The sequence below is a fragment of the Nannobrachium achirus genome (genome assembly GCF_963921795.1).
Source record: "Nannobrachium achirus genome assembly, chromosome: 2".
Classification (NCBI taxonomy): Eukaryota; Metazoa; Chordata; class Actinopteri; order Myctophiformes; family Myctophidae; genus Nannobrachium; species Nannobrachium achirus.
In genome coordinates this window covers 73,576,222-73,604,211 of record NC_137811.1, presented here as the reverse complement: position 1 = coordinate 73,604,211, position 27,990 = coordinate 73,576,222, and the positions used below count along the sequence as shown (strand labels likewise).

Below are 27,990 nucleotides of genomic sequence, written 5' to 3'. Positions count from 1 at the left end.
TAGTATATTTCTGTATTAAAAACTGAATTAAAAACGTGCTACCGAGTCCTGGGTTCATGAGGTCAGCTGATGGAACTCCTCCAACATAGAGTCCACTTCACTGGAAGATAGAAAGAAAGGTTTTTTAGCACACATGCTAGTATTACAGCATTTTAGACTTTAAATACAGTATGTCACAGTATATTCCACTGAAGAACAAAGAATGATATTGAATAATGATGTTTGTTATCCATTCAGGAGTCATCAACACGTCCGTACACTAGGGGTGGGCGATAATTATCGTTGAGACGATACAATGTCTCCACGATATGCCTTTTCAGAGGTATCGTATATATCGTGATACAATTGAAGAAAAAAATCCTGTTTAATCATTAATACAGATATTCATTGCAGAATTCAATTTAAACCTCTATTTTGGTCTAAATCAGTACTCAAACTTTAAAATGTCAAGGTCTCCACTTAACTCTGACAGTAGTATATTGAGTTACATACTTGTAAAGTTCAATTTAGACCTCCCAAAAGGAACTTAGAGAGTCTAGTTTTTGTTAAGTAACTGAAAAAGAATCGTCATAGAATCGTGTATCGTGATACAGCTTGGGAAAATATTGTGATATTGTATTTTTCCATATCGCCCACATCGTACAGACGTACACGGACAAAATGTGTCCACGGCAAAGACTTGGTCTTGTCTGTGCTACATTTGTGACTCACCATTATAATGTTCTCGTTTTGATCATAACACTTGAACTTGAATGTCAGACACTGATTTACAACGACACTGTGGCGTATTTAGGAGTCCAACTTAGTACCGGTGGTTCTCAAATGTTTTATTTATGACCGCCATAACTCTGAGCGTGTTCAGATGGAATCGTTGGAACACTCTCAGAGTTACAGACCTGTTATGGTCATTCTGGGATAGCCCTTCGTGTGTTTCTGGTAGGGTAATACTCATCCTGTATGTCTGTGGGCAAAAAAATGATCTTTTACAAAAATGTCCACCACAAGCCAACATGGCAATGTCCCCATGTGTTTTCTTCGGTTTGGACAGGGAGGAAGTGAGGACATTATCTTACCTTATTTGGTCCTTCACCCATGTCCTCTGTTTGCGTAGAACTTGCAGTAAGGGGTCGTCTTCAAACTCTGTTTCGTCTGAATCTGAACAAAAAGCAAAACAGAGACTCCCCAATCAGTGACGATCCCTCATTATCACTGCAAAGTACTTTAATTTATTTGTTTATTTGGACAGGACAGTACCAGTTCATGGACACAGTGATATTGACATATTGCATAATACAACATACAAAAATCTTAGTGTAAACCAGCCGGAGTTAGCTTAAAGCTAAATTTCATCCGTTGTCCTCAGGACATAAAACAAGAAACAAAACAAGACTATCAATAACAAGAACAGACCAGTACAGGGCGAACAAAACACAACAAGAACAAGGTGCTTGGCGCAACAGAGTGCCTAGTGCGACAAAGTGCCTAATGACAGAAGTAAGCTAAACACCACACAGGAGAAACTAACCTCGCAGAGTAATTCGTACAGGCATCACATATTTCTTATAGGTGGTTACATGTTTGTGAGCGTTTTAACCATTGCTTCAACTGCCCTTTAAAAGCACCGAATGTGGGTGGGGATCTCTCTTATTGAGGCAGGGAGCTGGTTCCAATATTGGCAACCATTTATGGAGAGAACGTTTTTACTAAAGGTAGTTTTTCTACAATCAATTTCACAGTCTGTACTGTACTGTATGTAACTATTAACTATGCAAACAGTTACTACTCTAGATAGATCTGCTGTATCGGTACTTTGTGCACATCACATTTCCCAAAACGGAGACAAATTCTGTTCCTTAAAAACATTTTGGCGATGTCGGGCAGAAACCTCTTATCTCAATACTTTAACTGTTTTTTCTTTTCTTTATTATTATTTTTTTCTCATAAATAGAGATAGATCTGCAAGCTGTTTTGAGCTTGTACATCTGCTACTTTTATCAAAATAATTTAAATCCTGAAAAGTAGCAGTTTTGGACATAGTAATAAACTATCTATAAAGCACTTTTCAAAACAAAGCAACGACGTGCTTTCATATGGCAGAATAAAATACAGTGCAACAAAATGGAATAACAATAAGGAGGAGTGCAGTAGAGTCTAGAGATGAAATATAATTAAAAAATCACACCCGTGTGAAGTGGAGCTGTGTGTGTGTGTGTGTGTGTGTGTGTGTGTGTGTGTGTGTGTGTGTGTGTGTGTGTGTGTGTGTGTGGATCATGTGTACCGATTTTTGTGACATTTGAAGAAAATATGTAGGAAAAGGAGCAAAAAGTGTGTTTTGGAGAAAATTCAAGATGGCGGAAAATCTATCATGGCGCAAATGGGCGTGGCCTATATGGGGAGATGCGTCATGACCCAAGGAATCCAGGGAAAAAATATTTTTAATTTTCCGACCTACGGTTCAAGAGTTACAGGCCAAAACGTAAAGTGGGGTGTTATAGCGCCACCATGAGGCCAAATGACACAATTATTTTTTATTTAATCCTTGAAATCATTATGAACCTCCTCTCCAAGTCTTGAAACTGTAGCCCCTCTGGTTTGCGAGAGACAAATAATTGAATGTGAGTTTTGGCGATTCCCATTCTAAGTCAATGGGGAAAATTAATTCACTAATAAATTAATATCAATTAAACTATAGAACCTTTCTCTTAGAAAAGTAATAGCCCACGATTCCCGAGTAAGCCGGTCGATTTGACATATGGCGCGAGTGTTTGGTGGCAAAACTGTGGGACTAGTGGCGTGCCGAAGTTTAGGAAGTTCAGGCTACATACACACAGACACACACACAGACACACAGACAGACAGACAGACACACACACAGACCCACACAGCCACGTATAGGGAGCCTGTGTTTCACACAGCTCCAAAAATCACACCCGTGTGAAGTGGAGCTGTGTGTGTGTGTGTGTGTGTGTGTGTGTGTGTGTGTGTGTGTGTGTGTGTGTGTGTGTGGATCATGTGTACCGATCTTTGTGACATTTGAAGAAAATATGTAGGAAAAGGAGCAAAAAGTGTGTTTTGGAGAAAATTCAAGATGGCGGAAAATCTATCATGGCGCAAATGGGCGTGGCCTATATGGGGAGATGCGTCATGACCCAAGGAATCCAGGGAAAAAATATTTTTAATTTTCCGACCTACGGTTCAAGAGTTACAGGCCAAAACGTAAAGTGGGGTGTTATGGCGCCACCATGCGGCCAAATGACACAATTATTTTTTATTTAATCCTTGAAATCATTATGAACCTCCTCTCCAAGTCTTGAAACTCTAGCCCCTATGGTTTGCGAGAGACAAATAATTGAATGTGAGTTTTTGCAATTCCCATTATAAGTCAATGGGGAAAATTAATTCACTAATAAATTAATATCAATTAAACTATAGAACCTTTCTCTTAGAAAAGTAATAGCCCACGATTCCCGAGTAAGCCGGTCGATTTGACATATGGCGCGAGTGTGTGGTGGCAAAACTGTGGGACTAGTGGCGTGCCGAAGTTTAGGAAGTTCAGGCTACATACACACAGACAGACAGACAGACACACACACACACAGACCCACACGGCCACGTATAGGGAGCCTGTGTTTCACACAGCTCCAAAAAACTTTATTTTGGTATTGGTAAAATACTAAATGATGCAAAACATGCATTTGTATGGATATGAATCACAGGTGCTGCAATGAGACTTGGACTTAATACAACAAACTGAGAGGTGCACAAGAGAAGACCAAAGATCAGTGGGAAAAAAAGAAATATATAGAAAAGAACTCCCACATATCGTCTTCAAATGCAGAAAATAGTTTTATTTTATGACAAAACGCTGTTTCAGTCAAGAGACTGTCATCAGAAACCTGATGAAGGTCTCTTGACCAAATCAGTGTTTTCTCATTAACCCATTTAGAACGGGTACACATTATTGACTGTGTATCATTATTGTATGCTTTAACTATTGAAAAACAGCAGATATACAAGCTCACAGCGCGGCACCAAGTGCCACACTGCGAGCTTGTAGATCTGCTATTTTTGAAAAAACCTGAAAATTTGAATTTTGACCCGATTCTATAAGTGTCTTTTGAATCCTTTTAAGGTTTCTTTTTTGAAAAACCTATGTTTCTATGTCAGCAATCTGGCGATAGCCAGAAAAGGTCCTTTTCACTTACAGTAACTTGAGCTCAGTTAGTCTGTTCTTGAGAGACTGCTATGTCAGTGGATCTCAAACCTTTTCATGTGAAGGACCCCCAAACTGATATGTATTTGGCCACGGACCCCCCATCTCAAAATATCTAGTTCCAGGGACCACCCAGTAGCAAAATTTGAGTTACAAACGTTCGCTTTGAAAATACATAATATATTCAAAGATTTGCACGCATTTTCATGACTTTTTCAAAAATAGCAGATCTACAAGCTTGCAGCGCGGCACTCGGTGCCGCGCTGTGAGCTTGTATATCTACTATTTTTCACTGGTTAAAGCATTCAATAATCCTAGGCCCTAAATGGGTTGAAACTATGTTTTCCCCTCCATTTAAAGACAGTGAGTTGGAGGGAGTTCTTTCACAAGGACTAGGGAGGTAGACGTGGACAGTAGCAGACAGTGTTTGGCATTTACTGCCAACACAGATTAGTTTAGTAATAAGTTCATCTGTGCAACCGGCAGACTGGAATCCCAGGTTCATTTTAAGTCATGTTTGTAAAAGTGGCAGGTTGTTCCATTCCAGAGGACGCTACACTGTACTGTATGTTGATTAAGATTAAGATTCTTACTATTTGTCACATGCATTGCTGTATGCCAGATTTGTTCTCTGCATTTGACCCATCTCTTGGAGCGGTGAGCTGCAACCGTGCCGCACTCTGGTTGCGACCGTCAGGTCGCAGTTACTATCAAAACCTCCACCAGCTGTCAGTCTGTCAGTCACACGTCACACATTTTTGGACACTGCTCCTACAAATGTTGCCCTAAAATCACACAAATCGCTACACAGTATGTCTACACTCATGTCATCAACATGGATCTGTCCCATATAGCGCCACCATCAGGCCCATTTTTTCAAACACATTTTTGGACACTGCTCCTACAGATTTCGCCCTAAAATCACGCAAATAGGTACACAATATGTCTACACTCATATCATCAACATCGATCTGTCCCATTTAACGCCACCATCAGGCCAATCTTTTCAAACACATTTTTGGACACTACTCCTACACATTTTGCCCTAAAATCTACGCTGCAACCTGCCGGTCGCTTATCTCCCGATTAGGGAGTCTTACTGGTAGTCAGTAGTGTTGACCCCCCCCCCCCCCCCCCCCCCCAATCCAACCCTTGATGCTGAGTGCCAAGCAGGAAGGCACTGGGTCCCATTTTTACAGTCTTTGATATTATGACCCCACCGGGGATCGAACCCCGACACTCTAACCTTAGGCCACTGAGCTGGAGAGTGATGAAGCTCTGGACAACGTGTGAGGTCCGCTGCCGGATTCACACCTCGCTGTGCGCCAAACACAACAGATCCACAAGCTCACGACGAGGCGTCTCGGATGCCACGTCCCGTGAGCTTGTAGATCCGCTACTGCTGGCACAAGGCGTGTCTGGTTTCACACACAGACCTGTGAACGCATGGTGAGACACACAGCGTCTAGGGAGGAACGTCCTGGAGGTCATGGAGGTCACGACCTCCGTGCCTTCTCACTTTGACCCCCTGACCCTTAGAGAAAGGATATTTCCTGAGGCCACAGGGGCCGTAGGTCGCTATTTACTATGAAAACCAGCAGATCATGTCCGTCCGTCACATGTCACACTGAAGGGCCGTTTATAGTTACGTATGCGTGATTTTGTGTACGTTTTTGGGTGAGAGAGTACGTACGGTAGATCCGTTGACATGCATAGTTCCTCTCTGCGTTATTTGCGTGCCGACCCGCTCTCCGCTCCAATTCTGCTCCCGTTTGGGCCGCGCACCACATGGAGGTAGTTTTTTAGCCAAAATATGTAGAACCAACAGCATTTCTTGACCCGACGACCGACGTGATGTTTGCTGTCGGCAACGTTATCACGGTAAATGCAACTCCGCGAGGGACCGAGGTACAGATTAACCACCCGGACTGAGTAATTATAACAAAACACAGAGCACTGCACCCCTCTCTCTGTTGGAGAACAGGCTGTGTGAGTGTGTGCGCGCACATTTTTGTGTATGTTTTCTCATGCCAATAAAGCCGTTTGAGGCTGTCACTGTGATGAGTCCTCTTCAGTGATTGCAATGACATTCCTTTTTTCCCGTTTCTTGCTAAATTATATTTCTTGTTGGGACACATATAGTTTCAGAACCACTGTCATAAGTAATTGTCCTCACTACTGCCACGGTTGACAAAAGTTTGCCACGGGTAGTTCAAGCGTATGTATGTCTTTATCGTTTTTTATCCGTCGGGTTGAGTGTTGTCCGTAAGGTTACGGACAGAGACAATTACATACGGACCTACGGAGCAACCGGATTGAATAACTCTCCCCCTCCGTTTCTTGTGTATTCCTGCGGTCCTTATGTACTACTATGCATGGTACTTTAGGCGTGATCGGGTGTATTGATGAAATCAGATCCCTGATGTCATCAATACACATCATTGTCCCTTTTATGCCCATACGTATATAGAGATCTCGCATGTCATCCCATTATCTAGGAATGCCCTATTATACTGAATGGACATATTGTGTCAGTCACATGCGGTCTATGGCATCAGGCATCTATGATGTCAGATGTTAGTCATCTCCATATTTGGGAAAATATGGCCACATCTTGGGCACATTTTGTGACAAAATGAGGCGTGCCTCATGTCATTCTTTTGGTCAAAGTTGATCCCATGCCAAAGTGCCAGCGCTCGCCCAGCAGTCTGCTGTCACCCAGGCGGATGTGATGTGTGCACGGTCTCATCGCTTCTCGCCCTTTAAAGGTGTATTCAGTGATAATGAAAGTGGCCGGGGGTCATCTTGTCCCTTACTGGCCTTACAGCGTGGAAATGTTTAGTTTTTTATAGATTTTTTACACCATTAAAATGTTCTCGTTTTGATCATTAGACCCAATCACTGAATAGCGGTAGGCCTACGTCTCCAGCTTCAGGATATGTATAATACTGATTTACTACGAGACTGTGGCATTTTATGATTTCAGTAGTTTACAATCTAGGCATTTAGCAGATGTTCTTAATTCAGAGCGACTGTGGTTCTCAAAACTTTTATTTTGACCATCATAACTTAACATCATAACATAACTACGGCCATTCTCTACCCTGATTGGTCGAGGACTGGCTGGCCACCTCTGAAAACCAAATCTAGCTATGCTCGCAACACGGGCCATGGTGGAAGTCCTTATATGGTCAGCACACATTCTAGTGAGGAGAATGAATGGAACATGTACCAATTATATTTTTATTTGAATGAAATACAATCACTGAATATACCTTTAAAGGGATATTCCACTTTCAAAAAAACTTTTGGTCATTTTATCGTCTAATCAGGCTTTTATGAACACCCTGAACAAATTTTAATTTGCTTGATTCAATATTTAGATATTTGATGTAAATGTTATCAGTGCCTCTCCCCACACACACCCATTGTAACTTCAAACTCCATTTTAACCATGATAGAGTCATTAAAACACCCATTATGTTTTCTGGTGACTCATACTACCCTCCTAATACCTGAGCAGGCCGTGTTTTTTCGATAACTGTTTTCATTTATTTTTTATATTCTTTTATTGTATTACATTTTTTCCATTTTCCAAAAGAATTATTAAAAATAAATGAAAAAAAGTTATTGAAAAAACACGGCCTGCTCACGTATTAGGAGGGTAGTATGACTCACCAGAAGAAAATAATGGGTGTTTTAATTAATCTAGCATGGTTAAAATGGAGTTCAAATGGAGTTCATCAGGGTTTTGAAACCCTGATGAAGACTGGCAACAGTCGAAAACGGTTAAATAAATGATTTGCATCGTGGCTGAAGAGTTGTGCGGCCTCTTCCTTCTCATTCAGTGTTATCTGCGAGTTGGTCATCCTAGTCTGTTTCCTCCATCAATGTTCAAATGCCTCCAGTCTGTCTGTCTGTCTGTCTGTCTGTCTGTCTGTCTGTCTGTCTGTCTGTCTGTCTGCCTGCCTGCCTGCCTGCCTGCCTGCCTGCCTGCCTGCCTGCCTGCCTGCCTGCCTGCCTGCCTGCCTGATCATGATCAGAGGATGAAGAGAACGTGACGCCTCCTCCTCCTTCTCCCGCACACTTCCGTCTAGTCTTTACAGTCACGCACATTTATCCTGATATAACTCAAAATCATCGTTTTAGAGAGTTGAGGGGTCTTTCCACTGTAGGGCCGAACCAGAACTAGAACCTGAACTTTCCAGAACCAAGAACTTTCAAGCACCAGGGAGGTTCCGGCCTTCCGGGACCAGGTTCTGCTTACACTTCCATATAACCAGAACTAACTGGGAAGGTCCCAAAAAAGAGCAGCAGCGCTGCTGGCCCTGCCCATAGGTTCCGTGCTGTATGCTATGGAAACAAAACTAGAACCAAAAAAATAGGTTCAGGTTCCTGAAAGTTCTGGTTCCACCTTGCAGTGGAAAGGGGCCTATAGACACAGTATGTGTGAAAAATAACTCCGATGTGGTTTAATGGTCGGGACAGCAGCTCCTGGTGCCGTTACATTTACACAACCAATGTCGTTAAAAATAAAAATATGAAGTGTTGGGTACGGTATGTTCTGGGCGAAGGCCGAGAACAAGATGCCTTGAAAGACACCCTGACCCAATAAATAATACTTAGTGTCTCTATGTGTGATGAAGTCAACCTGGCTGGGCCCTGGTGTGACGGTTTAAACCAAAGGCATAGCAGCTCAGACAGGAGGAGACTTCAGAACCAGGTCATTTAAAGGCTTGGAAATGCTTGAAAAAATAATTTTTGGGGAGCTTGGGTTCTTAGGAAGAGCTCTTTGGTAAGAGGGACGCATGCACTGTTGTGCAGCCTGAATACGGTGTGTCTGAGTCACTTGCGATTAACGATATAATCAAGATACCCGTAATTGCCAGACTATAAGCCGCAGCTTTTTCCCCATTTTTTGAACCTTGCGGCTTATACAACGGTGCGGCTTATATAAAGATTTTTACAGCTAACGGCCAGTTAGTTAGTTTTACAATGTTCTTTAACAAGAATTTATATATAGATTTCTACAGCTATCGGCCCCCAGGGGTGCTCTAGCGGGAAGCAGGAAGGACACCTGCGGCTTATAGTCAGGTGCGGCTTATATATGTAATCATTTGTTTTTCCTTCTAAATTTTGCTGGTGCGGCTTATATTCGGGTGCGGTTTATAGTCCAGCAATTACGGTAATCAGATTATGCTTAACACAGTACGTCGGGAGTGCGCGAAAAAACTCTGTTTCCCATGAATCCTCGCGCAATAATACATCCACAGACTTCCAGCTCCCATTGAATTGTATTCATCCTGGTTGCAGAAACATGGATATATCTCAGCTTATTTTCACATGTCGCGCGTTTGATCAAAACAACCTGTTTTCTATGGACCATAACTTACAGCGCGGATCGTCACGGTTATAATTTTTCTTCTCTGCGTAAAGACTTGCGGCGGCCGTGGACGGGAACACCCGCACACACAACGCCACTGAAAATGTGATAAATACAACAGGAAAAAGCCTCTGCGGTTAATCTACATTATTTATGGCCAAACTATGGCAGCATGAGAGTTAACAGAGTTAACATAACATTAACTTAACTTAAATGTTAACATTTTAACTTCAATGTTACTTATGGCAGCTTAAGTAAGTAAGTAACATATTAAGTAACTATCTGCTTCTTCTTTTTTTTTTCCTTTTATTCTTAATTTTCAGATTTTATATGTTATCCTATGCAAAGTACCATTTTCTATCCGTCTGTCTTTCAATGTTATATGAGACACATACAGTGGTTTCTGTGTAAATAAGCCGAAAAGCTTACTAGGATCTCCATTTAGTTGACCTTGTATTGTACCAGTGAACTGTACTGTCATGAAACTGTAATGTTTCCTATTGCAAACTTCTAATACATTCTTCAATCAATCAATCAAAGTGTTAACAGAAAGTGATGGAAAGACACAGCCTTCCAGAGCAGTGTGTGAGGGAGCGTGTGGGGCGGCGTGTGTGGTCTGACCGCAAATATTCACCTATATTAACCTCTAGGTCAAAGGTCAACCCTCCACCCCCCCCACCCCTTACCTTGTGCCTCCTGCAGCAGCTGTGTGATGACCTCCAGGGGAGGGGGAGGGGGGGCGGGGGACTGGGGAGGGGGGGCGGGGGGGGAGCGGGACCCCGGGGAGTCCCAGGAGACCGGGCTCCTCCTGTGGGAGGGGAACAGAACCTCTGACACCACCTGAGGAGAACAGAACAACAACCTGCTTTAAAGTTATACCATGTAACTTTTTTTATAAAACAAATCTTAAAATTGTCCTAACTGTTAAATCGCTAAAGTTTTAGAACACCCACTCCGTTATTTTCAGCTTCTAAAGCCTTCTCTTTATATGTTTTCTATGATCCTGACCGGGGCCCGGTTTTCGCGGAAAGATTACGTCATCATACACTACCGGCCAATCACAGCGAGGGTTATACACTGCCGGCCAATCACAGCGCATCTTGAAGTGGGGTCGCTATCACAATAGGGCGGCCATATTTGTAGGCGCCCGTGTGTCTCTATACTCGGGTGAAGGAGTCCGTTTCTCCGGAATGCCTGAACGCACAGGAACCAGGGACCCCTCTAAAGATAGATCTCGGCGAGGTGGAGGCAGACGCGGGGGTGTGAAAAACGTCCGAAAGACGCGGACACGACCACGGTTTGCTATAGAGCTACTGACCACTAGTTGAGCAACTTACACAGTATAGCTTTAACAGAACCTCTGACACCACCTGAGAAGAACAGAACAACAGCCTGCTTTAAAGAGGCGGTGCCATAGTTTTGTACTTTTTCTGGTTTTCATGTGTCTAGGAGGTTGACAGTACTTCATTAGACCCCCTGGTGTGGTTGTTATGAGCAATTATGTGTTCTCTTTTTATTTGGGTTTTTAGCTGGAGGATGCCACCTGCTGGGTCAGACGTGCCGTTCCAAAAACCACCCATACTTATTACATCATAGAATCAACCCCTCCTCTAATTACCATTCACCCAACACACGTGGGTGTGGCTAACTTCAGCTGGGTCACCACCCACCATGACAACCACGCATACCAATGAACTGGTGGGTGTGGCTACATAAAAACATAATTTTAACTCTTTCTGTACACTTTTTTTGGAAAAAATTCTTCCTCCTAGTATAATCATAATAGTAGATAATCATGTTTTATAGAGGGGGAAAATCATGGCACCCCATCTTTAACAGAACCTCTGACACCACATGAGGAGAACGGAGCACAACAACCTGCTTCAGGGCCGATGCGTAAAGTACTCCACTTTCAGAGCCCAGTTTTCAAATGAAAAAAATCCTATTGAAAAAAGACCTTTCCATCGCTGAGCAGCTTCTTCAACTGTTTACATGAAAGCTAACGGAAGCTCCGGTCCCGCCGGAAACCGGAACCCGGAAATCCGACCGGAAACAGTTCTCCGAGGGTGATAAACAGTCCGGATCGGCGATAAACAGCGATTATACTTTTAAATGTTTTATAGCGATTAAAGCATATTAAAGTCTTTGGATTATCGGGCCCGGCGGAAAAGAACATAGGGATTTTATCGGGACTATCGGGGGAGGCGGTAAATTAGTTAAATTAGTTTGGCTCATTAATTCGGCTGTTTGGTGCTGCAGAGATGTCGTGACTCCCCGAACCGAAACCGAATCAAACTCGTCTCTAAAGGTGGAGTATGAATCTGCCCTTACACTAGCGATGATTTTGACACTGCATTTTGTTTTAGTCATCGCTAGTTAGTAAGATCTTAGTCAACTAAATGTACGGTCGACACAAATGTGACACGTTGTGAGCTTGTAGATCTGCTCTTGTCAGAGCGCAGCCAGGCATAAAATGACTTCATGACTGATGAAGATGCACTGGCATCCAAACGTTAGTACTGGCACCTGAATAAAAGGTTAGAACTGTCTGAGCTGCTCCAGTGTCTCTCTCGTCTCCATAAAACAACTTATCCTTTAGTTCTACTGGATCTCTTCTCCACTCCACTTTACTTTTTCTTTTACAATATCTACTGCATAGTACTGTGTTCTATCCGTCTGTCATTCAATGTTATATGAGATAGTTCAATGGTTTCCTATGGAAATAAGCTTAGTCTTTTCTAGGATCTCCTTTTAGTTGACTGTGTACCAGTGAACTGTACCGTCATGAAACTGTACCTTTTTCTATGCAAACTTCTAATAAAGTCTTCAATCAATCAATCAAACTAGTCCTTCCCTGACATTATAGTCATAAAATGACTTGTCTTTTAGTTCTACTGGATCTCTTCTCCACCAGTCCCTCCCTGACACTTTAGTCTAGTTTTAATTTGTTGACGAAATTGACAATATATTTAGTCTTAAGTCATCGTAGCTTAGTTTTTATTTTGTTTTCGTCAGTTAAAAAACGGTAGTCGATGAACATGTTTCATCATAGTGAGTCAGTAGGATGAGACAGCAGTCTTAACACAATGTGTTGTGGGGAGGAAACAAGTGGCATAGCGACTGAATCGGGGAGAAACACGGCTAAACAGGTTTTTTTCAAAGGAGGTTGCACAACAGAAGGATTCTCAGTGAAGAACTAAACGCCAAATCCAGTAAAAATAAACGTTTCAAAGTTCATGTTCAAGACCAAGAGCCTTCGTCAGAACACCAGTGGAAGAAATATGTAACAAAAATAGGCTAATATGTTCACTTCCGGCAGAAAGCGTGAAAATTTGCACCTGGGGGTATTTTTGTGCGCCGAATTCAAAGATTGCCGGTCCCAAGCACTTTTCCCATGGGATCTGGAGCCTCTAATTCACTTACCATACTAGGGAAAAAAGACCCCCCAAAAACCTTCTTTAAATAGCACGTGAGGGGTCTATCTTCATGATTCTGAATCCATTGCTAGCATTTGTTTTGCACGAAAAACATTCCCTGGGCAAGAAATGGACCCTACTGTACACAACTGTGAAAAGTGATGACTCATCACTAAACCATAGTTTTGTGGGGTCCATTTCTTGCCCAAGGAATGTTTTTGTGCAAAACAAATGCTTGGAATGGATTCAGAATCATGAAAGCCCCCTAGATAGACCCCTCACATGCTACTTAAAGAAGATTTCTGGGGGGTCTTTTTTTCCTAACCCTATGGTAAGTGAATTAGAGAAAAGTGCTTGGGACCGTCAATTTTTTAATTCAGCGCACAAAAATACCCCTAGATGCATTTCACATATTTCTCCCACTATGGTCCAAACAGTGGTGTGTTCTAGACTTTTTTTGAGAGCATAGTATAATCTATGATCCGTGGCTATTCGTGTGGCCAGGGCAGACGCCAGTGCATAATGCCTATCTTTTTCAAAAAGATGTCTTCACAGCATTCACAGCATTATGGCGTAAACTGGTCCAAACCTGTAAGTGTTGTTGTTTGTCAGTTTGTTTTCTGAGGAGTGGAAATGGGAGCATTTTGTCGGCTCTTTTTGCTGAAGTTTGAGATGCCCTTCTTTCTATTATTTCACACATTACTGTAGAGCTGGTGTCAGTTACACTGAAGACTCAGACAAAACGCTTTCATACTGTATCCTCCCATGACTCATGTTTCCACGCACGCACGCACGCACGCACGCACACACACACACACACACACACACACACACACACACACACACACACACACACACACACACACACACACACACACACACACACACACACACACACACACACACACACACACACACACACAGAGTAAAGTGCGTACCTGTCCCAGTGCACAGTGGATGGGTGAAGGTGGGGGGGCCCGGTCCCCTGTGCGCTCCTCTATCAATGTCCCCTGGTACGTGTCATGTTGTCCCCTGGGAGTGTCCTGTTATTAGAGATATTAGGTATTAGAGATTCTTGCAATGGGCCTGGTGTACGAGATACACGACACCACTGAGATACCCATGTACCTGACAAAATACTTCCGTCTCTCTTTCAATGTTATATGAGATGGGCTACATGAAGTGGTTCCTGTGTAAATAAGCCGTAAAGCTTACTAGGATCTCCTTTTAGTTGTTGACATTGTACCAGTGATTTGGGCTGTCATGAAATGGTACTTTTCCTGTTGCAAACTTCTAATAAAATAAACTCTTCAAATGGGACGATATGAAAATTACATTTTCACGGATTAGTGTGGCAAAAGTAATTGTGACTGACGATATTATCGCCGGGAGGCTCTCTCCATTCCGACATGTCGCCACTCCGAAATTGACTTCTTATTGTCGGAGTGGCGACACTCCCATGGGCCTAAGGTTTAAGGTTAGGGTTAGAGATAGGGTTAGTGTCGGAATGGAGACATGTCGGAAAGGAGACATGTCGGAGTGGAGAGATGCACTCATTATCGCCATAGCCCATAGTTAAAATGTGTTTTGAACAATTCAAAGGACACTTTTGTTAAGCCACTTGAAGAATCCCCAGTATCCCTATTCTGGGAGGAACGTTCGCCAAAAGAAATATCAGATCTAAAAGCTCACAGTGTGTTGCATTTCAACGTGCTGTGAGCTTGTAGATCTGCTATTTTTGGGGCAAACTGTACCAAATGTGCTCTTTACAAGCCTGTTCTATCAAGTCTACTGTAGTGGGTCTTATCTGCTGCTCAACAAAAGATAATTCATCCTGGTGTATGACGGAGAACTATTCCACCATTAAAGGAGAATTACATTCTAAATCACTTTCTTACCTTGTGTTGTTGTTATTTTGTCTCCAATCAACAGATACATAATTACAGAAAAAAAGACAATTAGTTAGGAGCCATGGAATAAGCAGGTTTGCATTCGCCCCACCGCTCCCGTTTTGAGCTGTGGTCGGTTCGGCCAAAATTGACATTTTTTGGAGACAACATAGCATTAAAAAAAGGTAAGTAAGAACGGAATTCTCCTTTAATTTAAATCACTGCAACGCGATAATGACGATTATGGTCCTATCCCTACCCGGTGTGTCCCCTGCTGTCCCCGCTCTCCTCTGGGACGCTGGGGTCTCCCTGGGGTCCTCCTGGAGCCTCTGCTGTTCAGTGAACAGCCTGGGTCCTCCTGGTCTCCACCTCCTCCAACTACTCCAACACCACCTCCACCCGCATGTCTGCATGGAAATGAAATAACACTCATTGCTAGGGGTGCAGGAAAAAATCGATTCGAATTCTAATCGTGTTTCTAACATGGTAAGATTCAGAATCGGTTCTCACTTTATTGTCTCAGATTGATATATTTTTTTTTTGTGTGGCTTTTTCTGCCTTTACAGTAGGCTGACAGGAAACAGGGAGAGAGATGGGGGGGTGACCAGTGTTGGGCAATATAAAAAAAAAGTAATAATATTATATTACTTATATTACTTATTACTTGGAATCAAGAGTAATATATAATATATTAAGTTATATTACTTTTTTTTTACCCCGCAAAAGAAAAGAGGCCTATGGGTACAACGACACAATCTGTTTAGCCAGCTCCTTTAGAACATAATCCAATTTATTGGAAAAATAAGTCTCCAATCAGCCAAACAAGCTTTATTTGACAGCTGTGATCAGTGCATTTACCAGACATTTAAAACTGTCAGTAATTTTGACCCTAGGCTCTGTGTGGTCTTTAACTCAGAATAAAGGAATATAGTCAGAAAGCAGCCTACTTTATTAGGAGTATCTGTAAATTGAAAAACAATCCAGCACCACGGAGATGAAGAGAAATTATTTCTCCCTGTGTGTCGTTGTGTGTAAATGAGAAGAGGAGGGGCTCACTGACCGTCTCTCTCTCTCTCTCTCTCTCTCTCTCTCTCTCTCTCTCTCTCCTGTGTGTGTGTGTGTGTGTGTGTGTGTGTGTGTGTGTGTGTGTGTGTGTGTGTGTGTGTGTGTGTGTGTGTGTGTGTGTGTGTGTGTGAGTGAGTTGCGACGCAATCTACGACCCGCCGCGCAACTCTGTGTCAAGTTGACCAAGGCTCTCAGAGAACATCAAAAGAAGTTTACGACCGTCAATTAAGCAGCTGCATGCGCTGCTCTGAGTGCTCTCCTCTCCTGCCAGCGAGTAACGAGTAACAAGGTGTTTTTTTGGCGGAGTAAAGCGTTATATATTACCGTTTTTGGCAGAGTAATACCTTACCTTACTCGTTACTGGATAAAGTAATAATATTACAGTAATATATTATTAGTAATTCGTTACTGCCCAACACTGGGGGTGACACACAGCAAAGTCGTCAGGATCAGGACTTGAACCCCCGACGCTGCGAGGGCTGGATCACCAGCCTAGGTGCCTGGACCACTACCCTCTTGTCCAGGCCTATATGTTTAATTATTTTATGAAAAGGTGCTAGATCTACTGTTTTCTTAGATTTGCCTAATATTTCTTTCCATTTGATGTATTGATGTTGATTGATGTACTGATGTATTACCTTACTTATTGTAAGGCGCTCTGCATTAAGAGCCTCTGCTAAATGCTTAAATTGTAAATTGGATCCACAACTTTCCAACATCCCATCGTGCATTGCGCAGAGGTTGCACGGAGCTTCCGGCGCCGCAGCCGAGGGTGATCTACAAGCTCACAACGGTTGCATCTGCGACGCGACGTGAGCTTGTATGTCTGCTGTTAACCGGAAGTGTGGTGCAAAAGATTCTCCAGTAAATTCCCGCGGAAAGAGGTGGATAAATAAATTGTATCATACCTAGCTGAGGTTTTGTGCTTCCTGCTAGACGCCACAGCTTTCTTCTTCTCTGGTTGTATTGTGTGAAGTTTCTCCTGGCCGTTCCTCTCCGCTCTGCCACACGTCGCGCTCCGCTCCTCTTCTTCTGTGGTCACGGAGGAAGCACGCTGCAGCGGCCGCGACGGCCCCGCCCTCCCGCGTTTCCCCAGCCCCTCCTCTTCCTCCTCCTGCTCAGACTCCGCCTCCGAGGAGGAGGAAGAAGACGCCGCCGCGTGTTGGGTCTTTCTGTGGCTCCTCTGGCGGGACGGGTGTGGTTTGTGATGGGGTTTGGGGGGAGGGGGCGAGCGGGCGGCGGGGTTCTGGAGGGACTGGGCGTCGCCCTGGACTCTGGGGGTGGGCGTGGCGGCCGGGCGGGGCCCGGGGAACGGCGTGGCGGTTTGATGGGCGTCTGGACGTGACGGAGGGTTGGACGGAGGATGGACCGTTTGGGAGGAGGCCTGGAGAGGGGCCTGGGACTGCTGGAGAGCTGGGTCCTGGGACTGCTGCTGACCTGGGTTCTGAAGAGACTGAGACTGCTGCTGAGCTGGGTTCTGGGGGTACTGGGACTGCTGGTGAGCTGGGTTCTGGGGGTACTGGGCAGGGGGAGGGGTCCACTGGGCAGGGGGTGGGGTCCACTGGGCAGGGGGAGGGGTCCACTGGGCAGGGGGTGGGGTCCACTGGGCAGGGGGCGGGGTCCACTGGCGGGCCAGCTCCATCTTCCTCCTCAAACGCCACTGGAACAGGATGTCATCGGCTGGGCGTGGCACTGAGGAGGAGGGGCCAACATGGAGGGAGGCGGAGCTCGGGGTTCCTGCAGAATCATAAGACACTATTATCACAGATTCATAATAAGTAAACAATCTGTTACTGCGATACTACATAGTTGTGCAATGGTGTTTTTTTCCCTCTCTCTAAAGGTCTGTTATGAAAACATATTTTTGTGGTTTCTTTCCTTGATGCACAATCAGCTGATTGTAAGCTACTGTTTGCCCTGGCAATGGCTCAGGGGGTAGAGCGGCCAGGTGGGAACCGCAAGGTTCTCAGTTCGATCCCGGCCTACGCCAGAGTTAATGTCGAAGAGTCCTTGAGCAAGACTCTGAACCCCTAATTGCTCCCGGTGAGCAGGTTGGTGCCTTGCATGGTTTCCTCCACCACCGGTGTATGAATGTGTGTCTATGGGTGAATATAATGCACAATCTATGTAAAGCGCCTTGGATAAAAGCGCTATATAAATGCACCATTTACCATTTATGTAATGCACAATCTATGTAAAGAGCCTCGGATACCCTCACAAAAACATGCAGTAATCCTGGTCTCAATAATGCCTCCCCCTGGCCAGCCGGGGCACTTGATGGAGGGGAAATGAACTGGTTGGAATAACGTGTTCCTTCCACGCGCTACGTCCATCCCGGGGAAATCCCCCCCTGTCAGGTGAAAAGAAACAACTTGGACTACTCATGCATAGAAGGAAGCATGAGGTCAGTCCGTTGTCTCCCCAGGTGCGGCAGAGGGAGAGCAGAGCCCAGGATTACATAGGCAATTGGCACTGGGTGAAAAATGGGTTGCAAAATCGTGGGATAAAAATTATAACAAAATAAAATAAAATAAAAGAGCCTCGGATAAAGGCGCTATATCAATGCAACATTTATCGTACTGTAAATTGTACCGTAATGTTATTGTAATATCCTGCCTGGAGAATGTCACTTCTCACGTTGCACTTGTCAACAGTTGTATCTTTGTTGTCTGTTTGATTTAAACAAACAAACAAAGCATACTTCTCACCAGCAGTGACTGCTTCCATGGTTCTCCTCACTGGTTCCTCCATACTGGGAACGATGGTTCTCCTCACTGGTTCCTCCACACTGACAGGAGAGGAGAACTCGGAGCATCCCAGGCCCTCTGAGCTGATGGGGACCGACTCACTGCTGACTGAACCCTCACTGAGGAACACAGGACAACATAGATAGATAGTTACCCACTCCTCCCGCGGGGGAAATTCGGGTATCGCAGCCCAACCCAGCTGCTTTTTTTTTTAGCTTAACCCAGCTGAACCCTATGAGGCAGCCCACAAGGAGCGCGAGGGGGGGGAGCAGTGATAGCTGGAGCGGGGGATCGTACCAGCGACCTCTGGGGTCTCCGGAGTCCTAGGTATGGACACTAACCACTCAGCCATCACTGCTCAAACATGTAAACATGTAACATGTAATTATGTCATAAATAAGGTTATTATGTCATAAAGTTTGGAGTGTCACTGCTGATGCAGGGTCATTTTTAGGGCTGGGACTTTAACTACGGTAATTCATTTCATAAACCGATTCATTTTGATTAATTAATTACAGAAAACTAATGTGATTAAAAAAAAGTCTTGCATTTTAAATCGCGCTCGGTCTTTGCACCCCGGAACCCTTTCTCACCGGACGAGTTTCAGGCGAAGCGGTCTGGGTTTCGGACCCATTTCCTAACGAACACTGTATCAAAACCGTGACGGACGGTAGTTCAGAGTTCACACAGAGTTGAGCAGTGAAGATATTCCTCTGTGAAACAACTCTTTAAACCTCTGTTTTGAGGCCATGTGTCAGAACAGGGAGCACAGAAAGCGCGCTCCCAAACAGCAGCAGATTAGGAAGGTGCTTCTGTATGAGGAACTGTGGGTTACCTTCAGTTTACCTTCAGTTTTCATTAAATGTTCGGAAATAGATTTAAAAAATAGACCGTTTTGCAAAGTCCCCAATCTTGTACATCTTGTACATTGATGAAACATTTTCTGGAAAATCTGAAGAGAACTACTTTTTCATAAGGCGTTTGGAGAATTGGCCTCTTGATGGGTAAAGCGTGTTTAAATTAACATCATTGGTGGTTAGGCAGTGGTGCTTTGGTGTTTTCTTTTCAGGGAGGACGGTCATTTTATTGACGTCACATGCACGCGTGCCTCTAGATTAGGGTGACCAGACGTCCCGGTTTACCCGGGACTGTCCCGTTTTCAAGCTTCGTGTCCCGGTGCCCCGATGAATATCTCTAAAACACTAATATGTCCTGGTTTTCAAAATTCACTGCAAAATTGTTCCGGTTTTCGCCAGAATTAAAATAAGTAGTAGCTGTTTTCAGTGGTTGCATAGACATTTATCATGTTCTTTTCATGAAAACATGCTCACCTAACCAATCAGAAAACATGAACAAATTCATTGCGTGTCTAAATTCAACACTGAGCCTGTTTGTCTACCACTCCCTGCCTGTATGCAACCCTGCGGTGCGTATGTGTGCGTGCACGGAAGAGAATGGGCACACGCTTGCTCGGTAACATGCGCATTGCTTTTAGGGTCCCGGTTTTAGGCAACGGTGTTTCGCGTCCCGGTTTGAGTGGCTGAAAATATGGTCACCCTACTCTAGATGTGTGTGTGCGCCTACATGTGCGCATGGAGCAAATAGGAAATACTGCACTGCAGTAGAGAAACTAAAAGTTTGCTTTGAACGAATCTGAAACAGTAGGTCTACCTACCACAGTAATGGAGCCATGTAGCCTATGAGGACACACGCACATACAGTCACCGCTGGAAACCTACAGTAGTCAGTAGGTAGGTAGGTTTTTAGAAGACACATGCAGCTGTGGATCAGTGCAGACAATGTCCCACCTACTGGAATGTGCCGATGCCCCCCAGTGCCGTCCCGAGGACCTGGCAGAGCCCACCCCATCAGCTGTGGCCTGTGCCCGATACTGGCAGAACGACATCTGAGATTGCTACGGACTCGAAGAAGAAGAAGTAGGTAAAGTATCCATATGAATAGGGTAGCCTACTTGGGCTTGTGAATCTATGGGGGATGCGCAAGCCCACCACCCACTAGTAAACACTAGTGGGTGTTTAAAAAACCTGTGCCAATAATATATTGGCCCTCCGGCATCCGGTCACGTTCGGCCTCGAAAGCACTACTGTGGTTAGGTGTCAACTAACATGGATTCTCATTGGTCGTTAGGTGTTAATGAACATGGATTCTGATTGGTCGCTCCTACCTTCTCAGCAGCAGCCTGCCGGCCCGTTCCTGTAGCTGCAAGATGTCGGGGTCAACGAGGTCACCGTGGGAGGTGTCTGACAGACCCTGGTGACCCAACAAACAACTCACTGAAACAACAGTTTTACTTACTTACTGTTCCCCCCAGTCCACCCAGGAACACAAATATACGGTCACATTAATGGGTGAAACACTCCCCTCGCTTTAGTAGGTTACTAATATGCTAATGCTAATCAGTGTTAAGTGTCAGAGTGTTATTTGAGTCATCAGGGCATGGCAACTGCTCCCCCTAGTGTTCACATTTAAACTCAAATTCACTTATTTTATGCATAATATTGTCTCCGACTCTGAACTGTTTTAACAGATTAATATGATTTCATAGCAGTCGATGCCCATCCATCTACAGTGCATGTGACACGTGAAAATAGTGGATCCACTGTTTTCACTATTTTTAGAAATGGATCTCGATAAGTAACCACTTGTAACTTGTTTTTTGACAACACATATTTATTTCTTTAGTAAACTACCCCTCTGTGTAGTGCTGTCATTTTCCATCTAGAGAAGATTTGACATAATAACCAATGACATGCTGGTGGAAAGAACATGCATCTGTCTGAAGGACAGCTGCATAAAATACTTCTATAATGAACACAGACGTCCACAGCAGAGAGAGAGCAGTGGACGATGTACACTGTAAATATTCATCAGCTGAATAAACCATGACAACGTGTCTCCCTTTGATGAGATTACACAGCAGTCACTCTGACTCACATGAGGCTGCACTGTGCACCAAACAATCTATCCTAACAACACAGGCAACAGCAACGCATTAAAGGACAACTTTAGTTTTTTACAACAAGGGTTCATATTTTAGATTGTAATTAAAGAATATAAAAGAAGAGTGTTAAAAGGATTTCATTTACTTCTTTCTATTGTTTTAGAGATTCTTATTTCAGTGGTTGGGGGCATGTGTACAAGTGGCTAAATATGTAATTTTACACAGAATAAGCCCATTCCCAAGATAAAACGTAACCTTTCATGGTTGGATGTGACTTATGGGGGCTAGAAGTGTTACTGTAAATAGCAATAAAGAAACTGCTGGCTTATTGTGTCTAAAAAGACATATTTAGCCACTTGTACACATGCCCCCGTGCGTACGCATGCCCCACATTTTAGCGCTTTTATATAACGCTTTGTTGTTTATTCCAAAGCGCTTTACATAGATTGTGCATTACATTCACCCATTCACACACACATTCATACAGCGATGGCGGAGGAAACCATGCAAGGCACCAACCTGCTCACCGGGAGCAACTAGGGGTTCAGAGTCTTGCTCAAGGACTCTTCCACACTAACTCTGAGGGAGCCCAGGATCGAACTGGGAACCCTGCGGTTCTCCATCTGGCCGCTCTACCCCTGAGCCACTGCTGCCCATAGTTATAAGTGCTACAGTAGCCTACCCTGCTGAAATGTATGATTGATCTGAAATAGGCAGAAATGCATCATTTTGTACAAAAGCCTATCAGTCCTGTGCAATAGAACATGACTACAGCAGAACTGTAATGATGCTGCTGTCAAGCAGAAATCTCGTCCATATTCCATCTATTTGTTTTGTTTTTCATAAATTAAAGACCCATTTTAGTCGTTGTTGTATTCAACATCGAATGAATGAATATTTTTGTTATTTTAGAACATACATTTACAATAGGCCAGGTTGAAAGTGGTAATAATAATAGCTCAGAATGATATAGCACTTTTCTAATTATCCAAAATTGCTTACGGTTAAGTGTGTGAAAAATAACAAGCTTGTTACTGGATCCCTGTGGTTCATTTTTACTGTACATTTCCTGAAAGGGAAGCGTTTTGGGCATACAGTAAGTATGTTTCCACCTGACAAGTGATGATGTCTCTATGAATTGAGAACAAAGGACCCCAATGTAAACAAGCCATAGTGATTTCTTTGGTTTAAATCCTATTAGTAGACCTTGTATGTGAACTGTACTGTCCTGTGCTTTTACTATGAGAACTGCTGATGAAGTATTTAGGTTATCACTTCTCCCACAGACAGGCGAGAAGTGATCACCGCCCCCGTTACCTTACTACCACCTCCACCTTTTCCCCCTACTCTGTACATATAGTGTCTTATACTTGATGATATGTGAATGTTTTTTTTGTTGCGATATCAATGAATTGAATAACAAGGACCTCCAACGAAAAGAGGACCACAAGGGCTTATTTGGGGTGTTCTTTTTAGGCAGAGTGTTTGACTGTACTTGTGCTGTTCTTCATTTCTGCCTAGTATAATATTCAATCAATCAATCAATCAATCAATCAATCAATCAATCAATCAATCAATCAATCAATCATGTGTGACCTCACCAGTGCAGAGAAGTCCAGGATGTCCCTATATGGGGAGGGGGAGGGGGGGCTGCTGTGATGTCTGAGTGGACCCGGGCTCTCGGTGTGGTGGTCCGCTACAGCAGGTGGGCAGAACCACAGAGATGACTCATTTTATTGGCTTGTTCCGCATTAAAGGAGCAGCAAGTGATGTTGTTTTGTTCAAATAAATATATTGGTATAGAGTGTTTGTTCAGTAACAATGTTAAATAGCTCTATATTGTGACAGTAACCATTGCTATAGAGTGTTTGTTCAGTAACAGTGTTAAATAGCTCTATATTGTGACAGTAATCATTGCTATAGAGTGTTTGTTCAGTAACAGTGTTAAACAGCTCTATATTGTGACAGTAATCATTGCTATATGGAGTGTTTGTTCAGTAACAGTGTTAAATAGCTCTATATTGTGACAGTAACCATTGCTATATGGAGTGTGTGTTCAGTAACAGTGTTAAATAGCTCTATATTGTGACAGTAACCATTGCTATATGGAGTGTTTGTTCAGTAACAGTGTTAAATAGCTCTATATTGTGACAGTAACCATTGCTATATGGAGTGTGTGTTCAGTAACAGTGTTAAATAGCTCTATATTGTGACAGTAATCATTGCTATAGAGTGTTTGTTCAGTAACAGTGTTAAATAGCTCTATATTGTGACAGTAACCATTGCTATAGAGTGTTTGTTCAGTAACAGTGTTAAACAGCTCTATATTGTGACAGTAATCATTGCTATAGAGTGTTTGTTCAGTAACAGTGTTAAACAGCTCTATATTGTGACAGTAATCATTGCTATAGAGTGTTTGTTCAGTAACAGTGTTAAACAGCTCTATATTGTGACAGTAATCATTGCTATAGAGTGTTTGTTCAGTAACAGTGTTAAACAGCTCTATATTGTGACAGTAATCATTGCTATAGAGCAACAGTGCTCGACAGCAATGCGTTTGGGATTTGAACTACAGACCTGGGTGTGTGGGAGTTGAACTACAGACCTTTGTAAGAGGTGTGTGTAGGAGTTGAACTACAGACCTTTGTAAGAGGTGTGTGTGGGAGTTGAACTACAGACCTTTGTAAGAGGTGTGTGTAGGAGTTGAACTACAGACCTTTGTAAGAGGTGTGTGTGGGAGTTGAACTACAGGGCAGAGGTGAAGGCTCTCTCATCCACCAGAAACACTGATCTTCCTCTCTGCTCTGCTGCCGCTCCTCTCTGCTCTGAGGACGGCCGTGACGGAAGCGATCTACATACCTGTTGGCACAGTGATCATGGATGTCACACGCATGTCATATGACAAATGCATTTGGGTCTCCATCCGGAATCAACAGGGGTACAATTATAATAAAATCAAATTATTGGCTTAGTAGTGCAACAGAAAATATGTATAAATGTATTCAAGTCTCCATGGGGTGAGTAATCTATAGGAAAAAAAGTCATTTTGGGGGTGAACTACTCCTTTAAGTTATTCTCTATAATTTTTATCCCACGATTTTGTAACCCATTTTTCACCCAGTGCCAATTGCCTATGTAATCCTGGGCTCTGCACTCCCTCTGCCACGCCTGGGGAGACAACGGACAAACCTCATGCTTCCTTCAATGCATGGGTAGTCCAAGATGTTTCTTGTCACCTCACAGGGGGGATTTCCCTGGTTTGGACGTAGCACGTGGAAGGAACACGTTATTCCAACCAGTTCCTTTCCCCTCCATCAGGCGCCCCGGCTGGCCAGGGGGAGGCATTATTGGAATTACTCCTTTAAGTTATGCTGCTGAACTGTACAAAATAAAAATGGACAACATACTTTGCCAGCACAGAATCCTGCAGATCTCCAGACCCTCTGGGTTGTCCTGCAGATGGTCTGAAGGTCTCCATGTCACTTGGAGAGCAGCTCTGCTCAGTGGAAGGCCAGGACTCAGAGAAGCATGGCTGCTGCTCTGTGGTGATGGAGTAATGTGTACATTAACATTTAAACCATTAATTTAGACCGGGAACACATCAGTGTCAAGTAACAATTATACATTAAAACATACATTAACCACTTCAGCTCTGTATACATTTCGGCCATTTGAAAATAGCAGATGCAAAGTCTCAAGGCGACGCATTGTCAGCTTGTAGATCTGCTATTTTCAAAAGATTTCTTTATACATTTGAAAACTTTAAATGGGACATTCTGCATAATGAGTACTTTTACTTTTGATACTTAAAGGCATTCCGGACTTTTACTTGTGACAGAGTATGTCATAACATGAGTTTAATACTTTAATAGTATCTGTCTGTCATTCAATGTTATATGAGTTTTTAAACAAGCATCTCAATTGGGCGTATCCTTTTAGTTGACCGTGTACCAGTGAACTGTGCTTTCATGAAACTGTACCTTTTCCTCTGCAATACTTCTAATAAAGTCTTCAATCGATCAATCAATCAATAAAGTACCTTGTCCAGTCCTGGTGATGGAGGAGGCAGGTGGTCTCAGGTCTGCTTCCCCAGAACCATGCTTCTCCTCTGGCTTCACAGGCTGCTGTTTGTGGCCGGCTTTTCTTGGACGCACAGGACTCAAAGTCTGCAGGAAGAGCAGTCAAAACAAAAACAAGCATTTGTACTAGAGTGGATTATTTAGTAGAAAACAAAAAGGGGACACTCTTAAAGGAATAGCTCACACAAAAATGTGATTAAATTCTATCAAATCAAATGAAATCAGATCTTTCAAATCAAATGTCCAGACCTAGATATGTCCTACATCTAGATATGGTCTACATCTAGATATGTCCTACATCTAGATGTGGCCTACATCTAGGTATGGCCTACATCTAGATATGGCCTACATCTAGATATGTCCTACATCTAGATAAGTCCTACATCTAGATATGGCCTACATCTAGATATGTCCTACATCTAGATATGGCCTACATCTAGATATGTCCTACATCTAGATAAGTCCTACATCTAGATATGTCCTACATCTAGATAAGTCCTACATCTAGATATGTCCTACATCTAGATAAGTCCTACATCTAGATATGTCCTACATCTAGATATGTCCTACATCTAGATAAGTCCTACATCTAGATATGTCCTACATCTAGATAAGTCCTACATCTAGATATGTCCTACATCTAGATATGTCCTACATCTAGATATGTCCTACATCTAGATAAGTCCTACATCTAGATATGTCCTACATCTAGATATGTCCTACATCTAGATGTCCTACATCTAGATATGGCTTACATCTAGATATGTCCTACATCTAGATGTCCTACATCTAGATATGGCTTACATCTAGATATGTCCTACATCTAGATGGCCTACATCTAGATATGTCCTACATCTAGATATGTCCTACATCTAGATGTCCTACATCTAGATATGGCTTACATCTAGATATGTCCTACAACTAGATATGGCCTACATCTAGATATGTCCTACATCTAGATGTCCTACATCTAGATAAGTCCTACATCTAGATATGGCCTACATCTAGATATGTCCTACATCTAGATATGGCCTACATCTAGATATGTCCTACATCTAGATATGTCCTACATCTAGATAAGTCCTACATCTAGATATGTCCTACATCTAGATATGTCCTACATCTAGATAAGTCCTACATCTAGATATGTCCTACATCTAGATATGTCCTACATCTAGATATGTCCTACATCTAGATAAGTCCTACATCTAGATATGTCCTACATCTAGATGGCCTACATCTAGATATGTCCTACATCTAGATATGGCCTACATCTAGATGTGGCCTACATCTAGATATGGCCTACATCTAGATATGGCCTACATCTACATGTGGCCTACATCTAGATATGGCCTACATCTAGATATGGCCTACATCTAGATATAGCCTACATCTAGATATGGCCTACAGCGCTGTGATTGGCTAGCGGGACGCTTGATGAAATTAACTCATCAATAGCACCGCTCACTTCACACTATGTGTGATTTCTTTTTCTTTTTCTTGAGACAATAATTCAAAAGACTCCTGTTGACCGATGACACGGCCAGTAATTTATTTTTGCATGTACTACTCCTTTAATAGGTTGGCTTTGATTTGCTGGTATTTCTTTCAGAACAGACCGTGTGTCTCTTCTTGCTGTTCAGGCTGTGGATGGGTGAAGGGTGGTAGTGGGACCTCCCCACGGGCCGGGCGGGGGGGAAGGGGTCCTGCCTGGTGAACACTGCTGCACCACTGTGTAACACATTTAACATCTTTATTTGCGTTCACATTTAACAAGATATTCTTGAACACACACTATGGTAGATGCACAAACTTGGGAAACTCAACAACAATATTTCATGGTACAGATCATGGGTACAGGAAGCTTCGCCTCCTCTATAATATGGCAGCTGCCAGATATCACACACACTGAATAGAACATTGCCAATGCCTTTTTATCAGCTCTTGGATTATTGGGTATTCCTGCAGGCCTCTCACAACTGATTCATGGACAATACAGATCCCATTTGGTTCCTCTCAGAGTTAAATTAGCATCGTTACAATGAATACCGGTATGTTGTTCATTAACTCATTATAACACAGTAGTAGCCTATAACACTGGTACTGTACTGGTAACATAATGCAGTGCCTTACCTGGATTTCATAACAAAAGCAGTATCCAGGATATCTGTGAGTCAATAGTTCAAATAATAGACTATAATAAACCCCTCTTCAGTCTGATGGTGTGATGCATGAG

At 43.2% G+C, this 27,990-nt stretch overlaps 1 protein-coding gene across 1 annotated transcript; it reads right to left on the bottom strand.

Moving 5' to 3' along the window:
• Positions 1 to 54: 54 nt before the first annotated feature.
• On the bottom strand, positions 55 to 27,990 carry proser3 (proline and serine rich 3; the record flags this gene model as incomplete). The annotated part of the gene is made up of 15 exons (XM_080744308.1): positions 27,888 to 27,990; positions 27,374 to 27,485; positions 25,715 to 25,841; positions 25,083 to 25,215; positions 24,392 to 24,534; positions 23,277 to 23,371; positions 20,899 to 20,984; positions 18,675 to 18,832; positions 17,123 to 17,703; positions 16,875 to 17,080; positions 15,161 to 15,308; positions 13,951 to 14,055; positions 10,283 to 10,436; positions 1,074 to 1,155; positions 55 to 100 (listed from the first exon to the last, which is right to left on the bottom strand). The coding sequence occupies exons 1-15, from the start codon at positions 27,896 to 27,898 to the stop codon at positions 55 to 57; spliced, it is 2,187 nt and encodes a 728-aa protein (XP_080600434.1). The 5' UTR covers positions 27,899 to 27,990.